Below are 16,978 nucleotides of genomic sequence, written 5' to 3' on the forward strand. Positions count from 1 at the left end.
TGGATACTGAGCTGATGAAGGATGCAGCAGTGGGCCGAGCAGTGCTTCGCCATCTATTCCAGTGAGGTGAGCCTTCCTACATCCCTCCATCCTTTACTGAAATGCACATTCTTTTCCTAATATTTACACGACAATGCATTTTGGTGGTTTGCAGTCGCATGATATGTATTATCTACGGACTCATATCTGATGTTCCATCACAAATGTGCATAATGTATTGCTCGCTACTCTGATTCATTGACAGAGGGGTCCCAGACTACAACAATAATCAGAACAATAGAACAGATAGATAAAGAAAGAATTGGAAAGTCAAAACAATCAATTGAAGTGCAGTGTTTTTATTCACAGTGCACTGTTATAACCTTCTCATGGTTAGATAGCATATATCATACAAATTTTCAAACTAATATTTGTGCCCAGAAGGAGGGGGGGGGGTGTGGGCACAAATATTAGTTTGAAAATTTGTATGATATATGCTATCTAACCATGAGAAGGTTATAACAGTGCACTGTGAATAAAAACACTGCACTTCAATTGATTGTTTTGACTTTCCAATTCTTTCTTTATCTATCTGTTCTATTGTTCTGATTATTGTTGTAGTCTGGGACCCCTCTGTCTATAAAAAGTACTACCCAGGTCCCGCAGACTTTATGGGTTCAACCCTATGGTTTACAATAATACGCTACTCTGATTCAGGCATGTGAATCTATGAAAGACACCCAAATACTGGATAAGAAATGCGTTACTTACCTGTAACTGCAGTTATCCAGTATTGGTGTCTTTCATAGATTCACATGCACCCTCCCGCCTCCCCTGGCAGGGCTCACCTATCTCTCTAATGAGTTTACGCCTAACTAGCTTGGTGCGTACGAAAATCTGAGAGACTTGGGCTCCTGGCAGGAAGGTTCTAGAAGGAGGTAGTAGCTGATTGGTTGGTTTTCTTTATTTGGTCCTTTTTTACAAAAGGACTCAGATAGGCCACCAAGGTGGGACCCTTGGGCCTGCTCTGTTTGGTCCTTCCTGCAAAAGGACGTGGATAGGTCACTAAGGTGAGATCCTTAGGCCTATTCTTTACTATGTATGTCTATAGGACATTACTTTTTTATATACCAGAGGCTCCCGTCTCGACGACGGGGAATGATTCAGGCATGTGAATCTATGAAAGACACCAATACTGGATAACTGCAGTTACAGGTAAGTAACGCATTTCATATCTGCTGAACACATGTACAGTTCTTTACATATCACATATTAGAAAATATATTTTCTTTAGTTTTATGCTAACTTACTTTTACTTGATGAAACATAAAGCCATGCTAAAAAGGTATAAATATTTCAGTAATTTAACTTAGCCTCCTCAGTTTACGCTACTAATTAAAATGTATGCACTTTTTTTAAATATCGGTTTAACTAAAATGAAAGATCATTTGGAGCTTTAGATGTGTTCTGAAAACACTAAGGGGCTCATTACGATGTGGGGCGAAAACATTCCGCCCAAATCCTTCTCTGTTTTGGTTCCGACCGACTCGCGATCTGCGGTTCCGCACAACTGATTACGGTGTGACCGAACACGGTTCGGTCAGACTCCCATGACTGCTATGGGACTCCGTGTTCTGTCAACATTTTCCCCATAGAAAAGGGGTGTTTGCAGAAAACCTTGAACCCTGTCGCGGGCACGCCATGGTGCCTGCCATGCAGTGCATGTTTGTAATGGGAGAGTCGCTTGGGTACGCCCTCGGCCCCAGACCGGAGGCCTCAGGATGAAGGGGGGCCGGCTAATGCTTCCCAAAGTCACTTTTCGGCAGCCTTTTGATGGTGTACCGTCTGACTTGGAAAGACAGTTGGAATCTGACATCATAATTGCTCAGTCAAAAACGCTGTCCATAGAGCTGTATGATGCAGCTCCAACTGACACATATTTTCTGAGAGCCAGTACGAACCAATTCGGATTGAGTGAACGTTTTACCTTCCAACCACGTACATCCTAATCGGGCAGGCGGGTTGGGATCCGATTGAACCAGGTGGATGGGTTCTGATACTGTCTAGGAGAATCTGACTGTCAGTTGGAGGCTTTCCGCACAACATCGTATTTGGCCCCAAAGTTGTTTGCTGAGCGTTCCATTTGTAGTCATGTTTTTAACTCTTAATTTATATAGTTATTGTAATGTGTCCAACTTTGTGGGGCTGATGGGCCCTCTGCCTCCTAGGGCACTTACTTTGCCAGACATATGTTTTCAAATGGGGTTATACCATGTGCCATTCAAATGTGCAACTTATTCACCTGAACATGTGCATAACATAAAATCGGGGAACTTGCACAGTAAATAGTGCAAATTATTGTCTTCAATTTTCTACACTTTTCTGTAAATACGTTTCCTTTTTGTCCTTCCTTATGTATGTAATTTGGAACATGTTTTTGCAGTTTTTTAAACCTTATTTGAGACTTCAAAAGTGCTTTTAGAATTCTTATAACTGAATTATCCACTGGCTTACTTATGCACTCCGTTTAAATCTAAAATGCACCATTATAGAAGCGTGAATTTAAAAAGATGTTGCATGTGATAATGACATTTCCTTGCCAGCTGTATGAAATGTTATTATATTGCAACAGTACACATTTAATTTCTGATATCTTAAGCTTGCCCGTGCAAATGTAACATCTTTTTATACTGTTCAAGGAGAAGCTGCAAATAAATATATTTTTTTCTCCCCATAGTTCCAGACACCATCAGTGGAGACATGGAGTCTGCCATGGTGGTGGATCTGAACCCTTGGGTTGAATATGAGTTCCGGGTGGTAGCCTCCAACAGCATAGGTACTGGAGATCCCAGTGTACCGTCTCGAGTCATCAGAACCAGTGAAGCAGGTAATGTGCACGTCTTTCTTTGTGATGGTCACAGTTAATGCACAATCCATTCTCGCTGTCTCTTTACCCAGTCATCTTTAAATTGAAAGAATACATTATATTCAGATTCTTTGTGGCTGAGTGGGTTGTAAATGAAATGTTAATTGCTTGGTATGTTTCAGAGCTTGTGTGAAATCAAGCGCGCCGTCGTCACCTGTACAAAGGTGAATATAAAAGTGGCTAGCTGTTTAGTCACATTTGTTCCTTCTCCTGTGAGAGTGGAAAGAGCGTGGAAGACTGCTACTTTTTGCTTTTAATTATGCTCCAGAAGACAGCTTTGGCTCTTAGGTAAATGGTAGTACATATTGTTTGACTATGTATTCTCATTATATGAGAATGTCTACTTATTTCAAACATAGGAGTTTCACTAGTGGAAACAGTGAATTAAAAAAGGTATTTGTGTAAAATATAGGATCACAACTGCTCTTCTGGATCTTCTGACTGAGGGTAGTGGATACGGCTTAGAAGGAAGTAGCAAGTCAACATTAGACATTGGTAGTGACAACGAGAAAACTGTGACTTTATAAAGTACCCGAGGTGCATGCTGTTTGTTGCTGGAAAGCACAAGATTCCTGTTAGTCAAAGAGTATTAAAATGAAAAAAGAATACAAACAAGGTCAGGAATACAACAGAAGCTGGCATGGAGCATACATCTACATACATTACAATAGTGTGTTACGTAAAGCAATGGAACTTTTAAAAAACATCAGTGTTTAGAAGTAATGGATAGCTCCTATAAGAACTAAAGCTGCTCACAGAAATTGCACGTTAAGAGTAACTCCGATAGGGAAGTTGTTCAGTTTGTGAGCTATCACTTTCTTATGCACATAAAATTGACACCAGCTCCTGTGATCCATCGGGCTCAATCAGTAGATAGGCCACATAGCCAAAATATTTTCACTCATTAGACAACTCCAGAAACATGAATAAAAAAGAACCCACATTTGCACACTCCATGTAGGATCCTACTAACTGTCCTCTGACTGTTAGCCCTTTGCTCTCAATGAAATGGATTTTAATAGACATTGTGGACCAGACCACAAAACTTTTTTGATATCCTCGATGGCAAGTTAGGACTGTGCTTAACCCAAACACCCTTTACCACCATATTATGAAGTCAGGATTCTGTAAGTGGTAGTGCATGACAAGCACATTTGAGTACATTTGTTCTGTGAAATTTTTATTATGGTGGTGATGCCTTTTGTTATTTTTGAGCTGCACTGTTCCAATGTGATTGTGTTGTGTTGACCTGTGGTTGTTGTGTTGCACTCACTTTTGACTGTTTTGTTGTGATGTGCCCTATTATATTTTAATTGTGCTGTTCTGTTACTTTGTGTATGTTACTGTGTTATGTTTGGTTGTTTACTTTAGATATATCAACAAATTCTGCTAAATTCCCAGCCAAAAGCAGCATGTGCCTTGAAAGTGCCAGTCACAGTGACAAGCAAACATGTACTACTGTCTAAGGTGGTAAATTTGTGCAGCTTCAGCTCTTCAACTACTTAGGACACTAGTCACCCAAAATAGTGTAGAGACTGTGTTGTAGCTTAATGCTATAGGTGCTCACTCTATTTGATATGAGCCTTTGCTTGTCGCTTCACATCTGGAAGGAACGTTTAAGACCACAACAGGCAGTCCATTGTTGCCCAGTGCACATACCGTTGCATGACACTATGTTGTACTTATGCATGTTGAATGTCTGACAATCCACAAAAGTCACAGGTGTTTGATCTAGCGTTTGACATTATTAGAATCAAGACTACTAATAACATCTAAAGGAGGGTTTCATAATTATTTATATTCAGCACTATGAATGAGACTCAGGAGGTGCAGCTATGCATCTCATTCTTAAAGTCCAACAGTTCCAGCATCCATTTGTTCCATCTTAATTGATCTATAATCCTCAAGTGTACTGTCCATAACCCACAAAATTACTTAATGTTACACCGGCATTATTTTATCTTCAATTGCTTCATGATACATGGGATATTTTTAATATTGCCAGTTTTCTAGTTGCAGCAGTTCTTCTTAGGAAAATAAGGTTTCCAATGCTAAATTTTGTATGAAAACTCTTGTTTTATTTTTCTATAAAATTTCTCTTCAGTGAGTTTTTAAGCTTTGATGTGTTCGATAATTGATCCGGTTGTATTAATTCTCTTTTAATCTTGCTCATACGTCTTGGTGATTTACATGATTTTATTATATTGTGTATTGCGTATTGTATTTTAATTAATCTAATAAAGTGGTTTGACTGACTGACTACGTAATGTTCTTCCTGTGAGCGGTATCATGGCTGATGGTAAATGCTCATATTCGGTGTGCTGTGAAGCTAGAGTTAATCCATCAGTTTCAAAAGTGGCTTGCCTTTAAAACATTATGCACAGTACCTGGGTTGTCACTTCAGCCCTACTCTGATGTGACTATAATCCTGTCACATTTGCTGCACTTTAAGGACAGAGGTCAAATGTCTTCTGACAATTTGCTGTTCATTTTTTCACATGGGGATTGGTGTTTATGAACTCCTCTCACTTTGCAGTCAGAGAAAGAAAAGTGAAGTAAATTATGTGACAACCATGATGGGGTACAGGCAGTGTGAAAGTAAAGGCTGTAAGATATCCTTGTTTGTAGCACAGAGTAAAATGTAAATACCTGTGAATGAACTGTACACATTCAGCCATTAACAAAGCAAAAGCGAAGCACGTTTGTAATTTCGAAGGCTGATGAAAACAAATATTTTAATAGCATGGAAATAAATCAAGGCACTTTATTTACATTAACATTTGTGTGCAGTATAGATTTATAGGTAAAGCTGTACGTCTGTACATATTTAGTGACCATTTCAAGGGAAAATGTGTTATCTGTAAAACTATATGATGATTTAGCTACATTAAAAAATCATCCACCTTATGTCTATTAAAGCTAGGTCCATTACTAAAGTGTGTCCTTCTAAAAATGCCTTGTTCTTCTAAAAAGTTTGAGAAGCACAGTTTTAGAGTCAAGAGCGTTGTCTGCAGTGCATCAAACTGAAAGTTCAGCTTCCTAGAATGAGAGACCATTTTCCACCCTAGCAATACCTAGGTTTTAGTGTGTAGTACCATGGCACACTCACCTAAATGTATTATATTGACCACCCATAGCTGCTAGTGAGGAGTTGCTATCTTTACTGTCTCTGAGGACATAAGGCCTGTGTCATTTACTGCAAGTATCTGAATCTATATATCATCATTATTATTAATGGCTGGTACATTAGTTATATTGCCACTTACCCTTTGTGAAGCTACCTCCAGTCCACTTAAATAAGTGTGTATTCACTAAATATACTAGTGTTTGTAGATTCTCAGTACATGCTCAGTGGCGGCTGGTAGGGGACGGTGGCAGGGAGACTGGGCAAGGAGTAGAAACAAATAATAAAGAAGACATACCTGTGGGTTGCCAGCTACCGCTTCTCCACATCCCACTGTGTCCTGCCTCCTGGAAGCTCCCAGACTCCTCTGACCAATCACAACGCTGCCTTGCAGCAGCATTGTCATTGGTCTGAGCACCATGGTTCGGCGCTCAGAGAGGGACTGGGAGCTCGTGTATGCTCTCCACACAAGCTGTACATAACAGCGGGTGGAGAATATTCAAAAAGTGCATGACAGTATGGTTGGCCCAAGACGGCCGGCCAAACCGTCTTGTGCACTTATGGTGCAGCAACCACTCCTCATTGTACGTCATGCTATGCCAGCCCAGCCTCACCCTAACATGGAGATTGCAGCCAGCCTATAAATAAAATGATAAGAACGTTATCATGCCACTGTACATGCTCCCTGACACCTTGGTCCTAGAAAGTAAAAAGCAGTGTCATAAACTATGATGTTATTGAAATCTAATGGCCTGATTATGAGTCTGGAGGTCTGCCAGACTCATTGGGGCTTGGCAGTGGCGGTTCTACCACAGCCGCATCTTTGGTACTACCGGCCGATTATGTCTTTGATGGTCGGACAGCCATTGCACCACCGCAAGTGCCAGGGAACCACATTCCTTGTTGCTCCCGCGGTGGTCTGAGTTCTGCAATATGCTTGGTGGTGCCTTGAGGCACCATCGAGCCTATCACAACTTTCCTCACCGCCATCAGTTACATGGAGGTCCTGAAGGTGAGGAAAGAGAGTGGGCCCTGCAGGGCCCCCACTTGCCCCTGTGCATGAGGGTGTATGCAGGGGGGGGTACATGTTTTGCCCACCGGCAGTTTTGCACCCTGAGTTTCTGCACGGGAAGGAATGTACAACGTGGTGCATTCCTTCCTGTGCAGGAACATGCACTGGCTGTCCCGTGATTTTTCTGTTTCAAGCTGACAATGAGCCTTTACACAGGACCATGACCCCGCCCACCAGACCACAAATTTACTTGTCATCTACCGGACGTACAGCGATGACTCTTCGCAGTGCAGAAGCATGAAGCTGGCATGCTGCCCACTCCTGCACTGCCAAAAGTCGAATCAGGCCCTAATGTGCAATCATTATGGTTTCTAAATTCCACACTGGTCCAGCTGGGTACACATATTTCTGTATATAACAGTATGTACCAGCTTTTAATATCTCAGAGTTATGCGTTTACTAAATGCTGATTTAATTTTGTATACAGATAATGTGAGACCTGGCTCCTTATAGTACCATGCAGCTGATACACAGAGCAGCCTCTCTCAGAAATATTCCACTTCATTCCAAGTCAAGCACATTATTGGATTTCTTTATCTTTACAAAGCACAATGTGGAGAACCACAAATAGTTCTTACAGAGAAATTATTGTACATATAAGGAATTAAAACCAATGTCAAACCACTATATTGGGAATGTTCCAATAGAAGAAAATTGGAAAAAAGTGTAGGAGGTAAATGTCGCAAACGTGTTGTAGAAACTGATTGCAATAATAATAATAATAATAATAATAATAATAATAATAATCCACATTTGTAAAGCGCACAATCACCCGTAAGGGTCTCTAGGCGCTGGGGGCGTTCGGGAAGATTAAGTAAGCTATTGCCCAGAGTCACATGGTGCTGGGCTAATCTGCCGCCGGTGCCAGGGATCATCGAACCGTGATCCCCAGATTCCGGAGTCAGTCGCACTAGCTGTGGCGCCACACCTCTTCCAATCATCACTGTCAGTTTCATAGCATTATTTTGCTAATCATTTCTTAAAGACCGATGAATAGGAAATTTTCTATACAGCAGGCTGAAAAGAAACCAAGATGCACGTAGCTTATCCCGAAAAAGATTAAAGTAGTTTGGAACATGTGGTAAATGTTGGAATTTCCATTCTTTGGACGTATTCTCAGGAGAGCGTAAATTTCTCAGTTTGGTTGAACAGCATGTTATTATTATTAACGAATTTTGTACCGCGCACGGTTACCCAGAGGCATCCCAGCGCTTATAGAGAATCAGAGCGAGTTGCCTATGTGAAACAGAACAGATTTAGAATTATTCTGGAAATAGATAAGTTTTCAAATGTTTCCTGAACCTGAGCAGGTTTGGTTCAGAGCGTAGTGAGAGTGGGAGGGAGTTCCAGGCGTGTGCAGTATGAATAGAAAAGCTCCTGCCACCTGAACGGGCTCTCCTAATTCTCTTTATCTGAAGGAGGTGTTTATTATTGGAGCGTAAGGCTCTGGTGGGCTTATATGGCTGAATCATGTCCTTCAGAATAGCAGGTCCTTTCCCCTGCATGCTCTTGTGAGCAATACAGAGGGCTTTGAAGGTCACTCTCTCTTTGACCGGGAGCCAATGGAGTGCCTTTAGAGCGGGCCTGGCTGATTGCCTGGCCGGAACGTTCCGCAGCAGCCTGGCTGCCGCGTTCTGCACTTGTTGCAGGATTTTGAACGTTGATTCCGGTGCTCCGAGAAAGAGTGCATTACTGTAGTCCAGGCGTGAGATGATTAGACCTTGGACTAACAGCTTCCGGGAGAGTTCAGGTAAGAGGGGGAGAACCTTACGGGCCGAACGGAGCAGTCCATAACACACGCCAGCGATCTTCTTGGCGTGTGTCCTAAAGGACAGATCAGGCTCCAGCCAGACCCCCAGGCTCTTAATCTCCTTCTTTGGGTCAGGCGGAGTGCCCATACAGTTGGGCCAGCTGCTCGGCGAGAGGGCAAAGCTTGAGTGGCCCAAGATCATCAGCTCAGTTTTTGAGCCATTCAATTTGAGCGATGACCTGGTCATCCAGTCAAACACCTCTCTTAGGCATGAATGGAGCGTTTCAGGCTGTTTCTCCAGCTGTGTCAGACCCACCACTAGCTGAGTGTCGTCCGCATAGCTTATGGTCTTAAAGCCAAACGGAGACACCACACCCTCCAGGGGTGCCATATACACGTTAAATAACGTCGGGCTCAGGGATGAGCCCTGAGGCACCCCACAGTGAAGTGGAAGGGGAGGAGATTTTGCGTTGCCTTCCCAAACCTCGAAGGTACGCCCCTCCAGAAAAGAGGCCAGCCATTCCAGGGCCGCTCCTGTGACTCCTGTCTCTGCTAGGCGTTGTGTCAACACTCCATGGTTGACAGTATCGAAGGCCGCACTTAGGTCCAGGAGGATCACTGCCACTGACCCCCCTGTATCCAAAGTGCTTCTGGCCTCCTCTACAACTGCTAGCAGAGCCGTGTCGGTTCCATGACCCGGTCGGAATCCCGTCTGGGAGTCTCTCAACCGACCATTCTCCTCGAGAAAGTTGGACAGTTGGCGGTTAACCAGTTTCTCGGCAACCTTACTAATCCCTGGTAGCAAGGAGATGGGCCTGAAATTGGCTAAGTTCTGTGGATCTAAGCCAGGCTTCTTCAGAAGCGCTTTAACGACTGCGCTCTTCCAGTCTGGCGGTACCGTGCCATGAGCGAAGGAGAGATTGACCAAATCGGTCAAAGGCTCTCCTATCGATGGGGCAGCCTGCTTTAAATACCGCATTGGGACTGGATCTCGAGGCGAGCCACTCTTCAAGCTCCCGAGGACCTTCAGTACTTCGCCTGAGGTTACGGGGCCAAAAGACGTCAATAAATTTTCCGACATGCTTAAGTCCTCAGACGGAGTCGGGGTTCCCATCACCGGAGGGAGAGAACTAATAATGGTGTCAATTTTATCTTTGAAGTAAGTGGCCAATTCCAGACATTTTTCCTGTGGTCTGTCGTGGACAAGAATGGGATCCTGTGGTTTAAGAAGCTCCTTCATCACTAGAAAGGCTTCCCTGGATGAGGACGCAGCATGACTCACTCTCTCCCCAAAAAAGGAGGCCTTTGCTGCGCGTATAGCAAGTTTATACGTCCTTAATTCCCTACGGTATTTTTCCCTACTCTCTGTCTCTGGGTTCTTCCTCCATGATCTCTCCGCCCGTTTACAGTTCTTTCTCAGGGTTCTAAGCTCTGGGGAGTACCATGGGGCAGACCCCACTCTCTTATCCCTAATAAGCATCTTCTTGAGTGGAAGCACATGGTCCACTGCGTTGGTCAGCCAGTTCCTCATCGTAGCGTCTGCAGTCACTGGATCCTGACCTTTCTCAGGCTGGGAGCCCTCCAACCGGGCATTCCAGGCCTCTACTGGGAGCCTTGACCATGCCCTGTCTATTCTAAATTTCCTGGATGGGAGGGTATCATCTTCCTTTACCTCCCAGTTTGCCATGATCAGTGAATGGTCAGACCAGGGAAGAACAAGAGGGGGCATAGCTAATAAACCCCTCATGTTCGTAAAAAGGGGGTCCAAAAGGTGCCCTTTAACATGTGTGGGCCCGGTGTTTATCAAATTCATCTCCAGGGCGGTCAGCTCGCTCATTAAATTAGTTGCCATTGGGTCAGTAGCCTCATCAAAATGGCCGTGGATACCTTTGCAAGTCATGCACGCCAAATAAAATCTCACTCTGGTCTTGAGTTACAAAAAATGATAATCTTTTAGTCTGGTGAGGTTTATTCAAATTTTCTTGCACTTGAAATGGTGCTTACTACAGTAGAGGAGATACTTTCAGATGCAACAGGGTTGATGCTCATTTAAGGTGTCCTGCACTTCTCTGCATTTGCTACATTTGACTTTTCAGCTGAACAAAATCAGTGACAAAATCAGTGACAACTATTTACTAGCAGTAACAATATATTTTGCAAAACAATATGAAAGCAGATGCATTCCTTGGGACAGACATTATGGTTTCTAAATTGTAATTATGCTGGTATAATTGGTGTACTCCTGGTAGATTGTTTTATCTGAGTCGACTATTCAGGTAATTTGTGTTTGCAAAACAACAGATCTGAACGTAAGTGACAAGGTTTTCAGCATAAGCGACTGGAAATCAACTCTAAATTACAGTTGTTAGTAAATGTTTTACCCGAACGGACCAGGTAATTTTTTGTGTTTGATTACACATAATTTTGTGGTTATTTTGTGTCAATATGCTACAGCAAATCACACATGTTTTGCACACCTCTACCATCATGTATGTTATTATTTAATGTTTTCATAAAACATTGCATGTATGTTATTTTGAAATTGATATTGTGCTGGTTATGTTTAGGGGTTATATCTGCTGTGTTGAATAGTAATATATTTATTTATGGTTATTCATCAGATTCGACGATTTTTCCCTTTTTAGGTCTCGGCAACGAGAACTATTGTCGCCATGTAAGCTCCCAAGGGAGTACAGAGCGGTGCACGAGCCGACCAGGGTCTGTGGACGCGCACACACAAAGGCAGGCAGGCAGGCACACACCAGACACACACAGACAGACACAGACAGACACACGCACGCACACACACACACACACACACCCTCCCTCTCTGCCCACTCCCTCTCTGCCGCCCCCCCTCTACCCCCACTCACCGGGCTCTTTCCCTCTGCAGCGGGTCAGTCACGGCAGCAGGCAGACTCGGTGTCTTCTCCGGCGATCTTCAGCTGATGTGCACGCTCACGCTGCGTCTCCTGCGCGCCCACCACGCTGTTTCGCGCCCGTTGATCCTCAGCTTGTGATTACTACTCCTTCTAACCCGGATTCTAAATTACTATTTCTTGGTTCTCTAACTCCACTCTGTTGATTCGTAACAAACTGATATTCAGCACATTTCACAGTCTCGCTTTTGCTTCTCATAAATACAATAAGATTATTTTAAGCAATGTCTACCCTTCTTTTGGTTCTGTGCCTATTATGCTTCGGACTATAGAGTTTTAGAAAGTGTGGTGGAAGATTCCATGATATCAGCAGCGTGCACAGTGCAGAGTGAGTGTGCAGAGTAGTGAGTGCAGAGTAGTGAGTGCAGAGTAGTGAGTGCAGAGTAGTGAGTGCAGAGTAGTGAGTGCAGAGTAGTGAGTGCAGAGTAGTGAGTGCAGAGTAGTGAGTGCAGAGTAGTGAGTGCAGAGTGAGTGTGCAGAGTGAGTGTGCAGAGTGAGTGAGTGCAGAGTAGTGAGTGCAGAGTAGTGAGTGCAGAGTAGTGAGTGCAGAGTAGTGAGTGCAGAGTAGTGAGTGCAGAGTGAGTGTGCAGAGTGAGTGTGCAGAGTGAGTGTGCAGAGTGAGTGTGCAGAGTAGTGAGTGCAGAGTAGTGAGTGCAGAGTAGTGAGTGCAGAGTAGTGAGTGCAGAGTAGTGAGTGCAGAGTAGTGAGTGCAGAGTAGTGAGTGCAGAGTAGTGAGTGCAGAGTAGTGAGTGCAGAGTAGTGAGTGCGCAGAGGAGTGAGTGCGCAGAGGAGTGAGTGCGCAGAGGAGTGAGTGCGCAGAGGAGTGAGTGCGCAGAGGAGTGAGTGCGCAGAGGAGTGAGTGCGCAGAGGAGTGAGTGCGCAGAGGAGTGAGTGCAGAGTAGTGAGTGCAGAGTAGTGAGTGCAGAGTAGTGAGTGCAGAGTGAGTGTGCAGAGTGAGTGTGCAGAGTGAGTGTGCAGAGGAGTGAGTGCAGAGGAGTGAGTGCAGAGTAGTGAGTAGTGAGTGCAGAGTAGTGAGTGCAGAGTAGTGAGTAGTGAGGTAGTGAGTGCAGAGTAGTGAGTGCAGAGTAGTGAGTGCAGAGTAGTGAGTAGTGAGTGCAGAGTAGTGAGTAGTGAGTGCAGAGTAGTGAGTAGTGAGTGCAGAGTAGTGAGTAGTGAGTGCAGAGTAGTGAGTAGTGAGTGCAGAGTAGTGAGTGCAGAGTAGTGAGTGCAGAGTAGTGAGGTAGTGAGTGCAGAGTAGTGAGTGCAGAGTAGTGAGTGCAGAGTAGTGAGTGCAGAGTAGTGAGTGCAGAGTAGTGAGTAGTGAGTGCAGAGTAGTGAGTGCAGAGTAGTGAGTGCAGAGTAGTGAGTGCAGAGTAGTGAGTGCAGAGTAGTGAGTGCAGAGTAGTGAGTGCAGAGTAGTGAGTAGTGAGTGCAGAGTAGTGAGTGCAGAGTAGTGAGTGCAGAGTAGTGAGTGCAGAGTAGTGAGTGCAGAGTAGTGAGTGCAGAGTAGTGAGTGCAAAATAGTGAGTAGTGAGTGCAGAGTAGTGAGTGCAGAGTAGTGAGTAGTGAGTGCAGAGTAGTGAGTAGTGAGTGCAGAGTAGTGAGTGCAGAGTGCAGAGTAGTGAATGCAGAGTAGTGAGTAGTGAGTGCAGAGTAGTGAGTAGTGAGTGCAGAGTAGTGAGTGCAGAGTAGTGAGTAGTGAGTGCAGAGTAGTGAGTGCAGAGTAGTGAGTAGTGAGTGCAGAGTAGTGAGTGCAGAGTAGTGAGTAGTGAGTGCAGAGTAGTGAGTGCAGAGTAGTGAGTGCAGAGTAGTGAGTGCAGAGTAGTGAGTGCAGAGTAGTGAGTAGTGAGTGCAGAGTAGTGAGTAGTGAGTGCAGAGTAGTGAGTGCAGAGTAGTGAGTAGTGAGTGCAGAGTAGTGAGTAGTGAGTGCAGAGTAGTGAGTGCAGAGTGCAGAGTAGTGAGTAGTGAGTGCAGAGTAGTGAGTAGTGAGTGCAGAGTAGTGAGTGCAGAGTGCAGAGTAGTGAGTGCAGAGTAGTGAGTAGTGAGTGCAGAGTAGTGAGTGCAGAGTAGTGAGTGCAGAGTGCAGAGTAGTGAGTGCAGAGTGCAGAGTAGTGAGTGCAGAGTGCAGAGTAGTGAGTGCAGAGTGCAGAGTAGTGAGTGCAGAGTAGTGAGTGCAGAGTGCAGAGTAGTGAGTGCAGAGTAGTGAGTGCAGAGTGCAGTGCAGTGCAGTGCAGGTGAGTGCAGTGCAGGTGAGTGCAGTGCAGGTGAGTGCAGTACAGGTGAGTGCAGTGCAGTGCAGGTGAGTGCAGTGCAGGTGAGTGCAGTGCAGGTGAGTGCAGTGCAGGTGAGTGCAGTGCAGTGCAGTGCAGGTGAGTGCAGTGCAGTGCAGGTGAGTGCAGTGCAGTGCAGGTGAGTGCAGTGCAGTGCAGGTGAGTGCAGTGCATGTGAGTGCATGTGAGTGCAGTGCAGTGGAGTGCAGGGGAGTGGAGTGCAGTGGAGTGCAGTGCAGGTGAGTGCAGTGCAGGTGAGTGCAGTGCAGTGCAGGTGAGTGCAGTGCAGGTGAGTGCAGTGCAGGTGAGTGCAGTGCAGTACAGGTGAGTGCAGTGCAGGTGAGTGCAGTGCAGTGCACGTGAGTGCAGTGCAGGTGAGTGCAGTGCACGTGAGTGCAGTGCAGTGCAGGTGAGTGCAGTGCAGGTGAGTGCAGTGCAGGTGAGTGCAGTGCAGTGCAGGTGAGTGCAGTGCAGGTGAGTGCAGTGCAGTGCAGGTGAGTGCAGTGCAGTGCAGTGCAGGTGAGTGCAGTGCAGTGCAGGTGAGTGCAGTGCAGTGCAGGTGAGTGCAGTGCAGTGCAGGTGAGTGCAGTGCATGTGAGTGCAGTGCAGTGCAGGTGAGTGCAGTGGAGTGCAGTGGAGTGCAGTGCAGGTGAGTGCAGTGCAGGTGAGTGCAGTGCAGGTGAGTGCAGTGCAGGTGAGTGCAGTGCAGGTGAGTGCAGTGCAGTGCAGGTGAGTGCAGTGCAGGTGAGTGCAGTGCAGGTGAGTGCAGTGCAGTGCAGGTGAGTGCAGTGCAGTGCAGGTGAGTGCAGTGCAGGTGAGTGCAGTGCAGTGGAGTGCAGGTGAGTGCAGTGCAGTGCAGGTGAGTGCAGTGCAGTGGCATGCAGGTGAGTGCAGTGCAGGTGAGTGCAGTGGCGTGCAGGTGAGTGCAGTGCAGGTGAGTGCAGTGCAGGTGAGTGCAGTGCAGTGCAGGTGAGTGCAGTGCAGGTGAGTGCAGTGCAGGTGAGTGCAGTGCAGTGCAGGTGAGTGCAGTGCAGGTGAGTGCAGTGCAGTGCATGTGAATGCAGTGCAGTGCAGGTGAGTGCTGGTGAGTGCAGTGCAGGTGAGTGCAGTGCAGGTGAGTGCAGTGCAGGTGAGTGCAGGTGAGTGCAGTGCAGTGCAGTGCAGTGCAGTGCAGGTGAGTGCAGTGCAGGTGAGTGCAGTGCAGGTGAGTGCAGTGCAGGTGAGTGCAGTGCAGTGCAGGTGAGTGCAGTGCAGGTGAGTGCAGTGCAGGTGAGTGCAGTGCAGTGCAGGTGAGTGCAGTGCAGGTGAGTGCAGTGCAGTGCAGGTGAGTGCAGTTGAGTGCAGAGTGGTGTGTATTGACAATGTAAATGACAATGCCATTTATTTATGATTTAAAGAAAAAAAAAGAAATGTCATGAGCAATGCCAATAGCTCTACCTTTAATGATGCCGAGACCATTGCATTGTAAATGCTTGTTTTGGATGTGTTTTGGTTGCATTATCTTTTATTATAAAAGACGTAGGATTGATTATATGTTAACCAATATTATTTGTTGTTTTTTTTTTGCTTTCCCAGAATGCTTTTTGCATTTTATTTTTCAGGCTTTGAGGACTATGATTTTACCATTTGAATTGAGCGATACCAAAGGGGATGATGGACGGACCGTTTGAGCAAATTAAACACTCACCCCCAGTCAACTGATCTGGATTTAATCCATCACCATTCTTTAGCTCACTCCACCACCCCAGTTCAGACATGGCCATATGCAAATCAGTCTGACCCTGTGCCTCATGGGAACACTCCAGCCCGAACTGCCAAGCCATGTCCTCCCTGGACCGGAAACAAGCATCCTGGGATCGGTTTCGGATTCATAATCCTCATTAGACAGGCTATCTGGAATCCAGTGGTAGAGTGAGCAAGGGACCCACGTATGGGTATACCCTGCCAACTTAGGGCAAACAAAGCGATAACAAAGGGGATGATGGACAGAGCGTTTGAGCAAATCAAACACTCACCCCCAGTCAACTGATCTGGGTTTAATCCATCACCATTCTTTAGCTCACTCCACTACCCCAGTTCAGACATGGCCATATGCAAATCAGTCTGACCCTGTGCCTCATGGGAACAGTCCAGCCCGAACTGCCAAGCCATGTCCTCCCTGAACCGGAAACAAGCCTGGGCCTAACTAAAACACATTAATACACACACTTCTATACATTTTAGGGCGTTTGTTTCAATTGCAATTATGTGAATTCAGTCTATGCATATCAAATAATGTATAATACATATTATTTATGCAAAAAGAATTTAAACCTAAAAAACTTTTCCACATACATTTTGAGGGTGCTGAAATTGTAAGCTATCAATTCATCAGAATCTAAACAAAATTGTACTCTTAGGAATAATAATACTAATTATACTGCTACAATGTTAATATTACAACAACAATAGTTACACATATATTATCATTCCTCTTACTGTTAGTACTAATCGATTAAGGCCACTTACACAAATGAAATCTTTGTAGTTACACTACATTAAGTAGGTTGCTAAGGTCCCTGATGAAGGGGACAGAGATGTTTTGAGATATCCAGGATCAGACTAAAAAAGGCTTAAAAACAAATCCCACAATTAGTCAGGCAAAGATGGCAAAACCACATACCCACAAGTGGATGCATTGTGATGCATTACCCATAGCCACAGCACTCACCCCATACGTAGGCATTGTTTCACAAACGTGACTGCTACAACTACTACTAGCAAATCAACTGCAACACAGAAAGAACTACATAACAGAAAATTGAACATGCATGTAGAAAACTGTAACAGTACATACAGCTTGTAGGTTTGCATGGAAACTAATATATCCGCCCAAAATATTATAAAGAACCTACTCATATTAGGACCTTTAATTTGTA

General features: G+C 45.0%; 1 protein-coding gene across 1 annotated transcript in view; it reads left to right on the forward strand.

Annotated features, from left to right (window-relative positions):
* Positions 1–16,978, forward strand: part of CNTN5 (contactin 5) — a 2,147,338-nt gene that overhangs the window by 1,827,446 nt on the left and 302,914 nt on the right. The window contains exon 19 of the mRNA XM_078656993.1: positions 2,717–2,866. Coding sequence (XP_078513119.1) covers positions 2,717–2,866 — 150 coding nt within the window. The remainder of the gene's footprint in view (positions 1–2,716; positions 2,867–16,978) is intronic.

This window comes from Lissotriton helveticus, chromosome 8 (genome assembly GCF_964261635.1).
Source record: "Lissotriton helveticus chromosome 8, aLisHel1.1, whole genome shotgun sequence".
In the NCBI taxonomy this organism is placed as follows: Eukaryota; Metazoa; Chordata; class Amphibia; order Caudata; family Salamandridae; genus Lissotriton; species Lissotriton helveticus.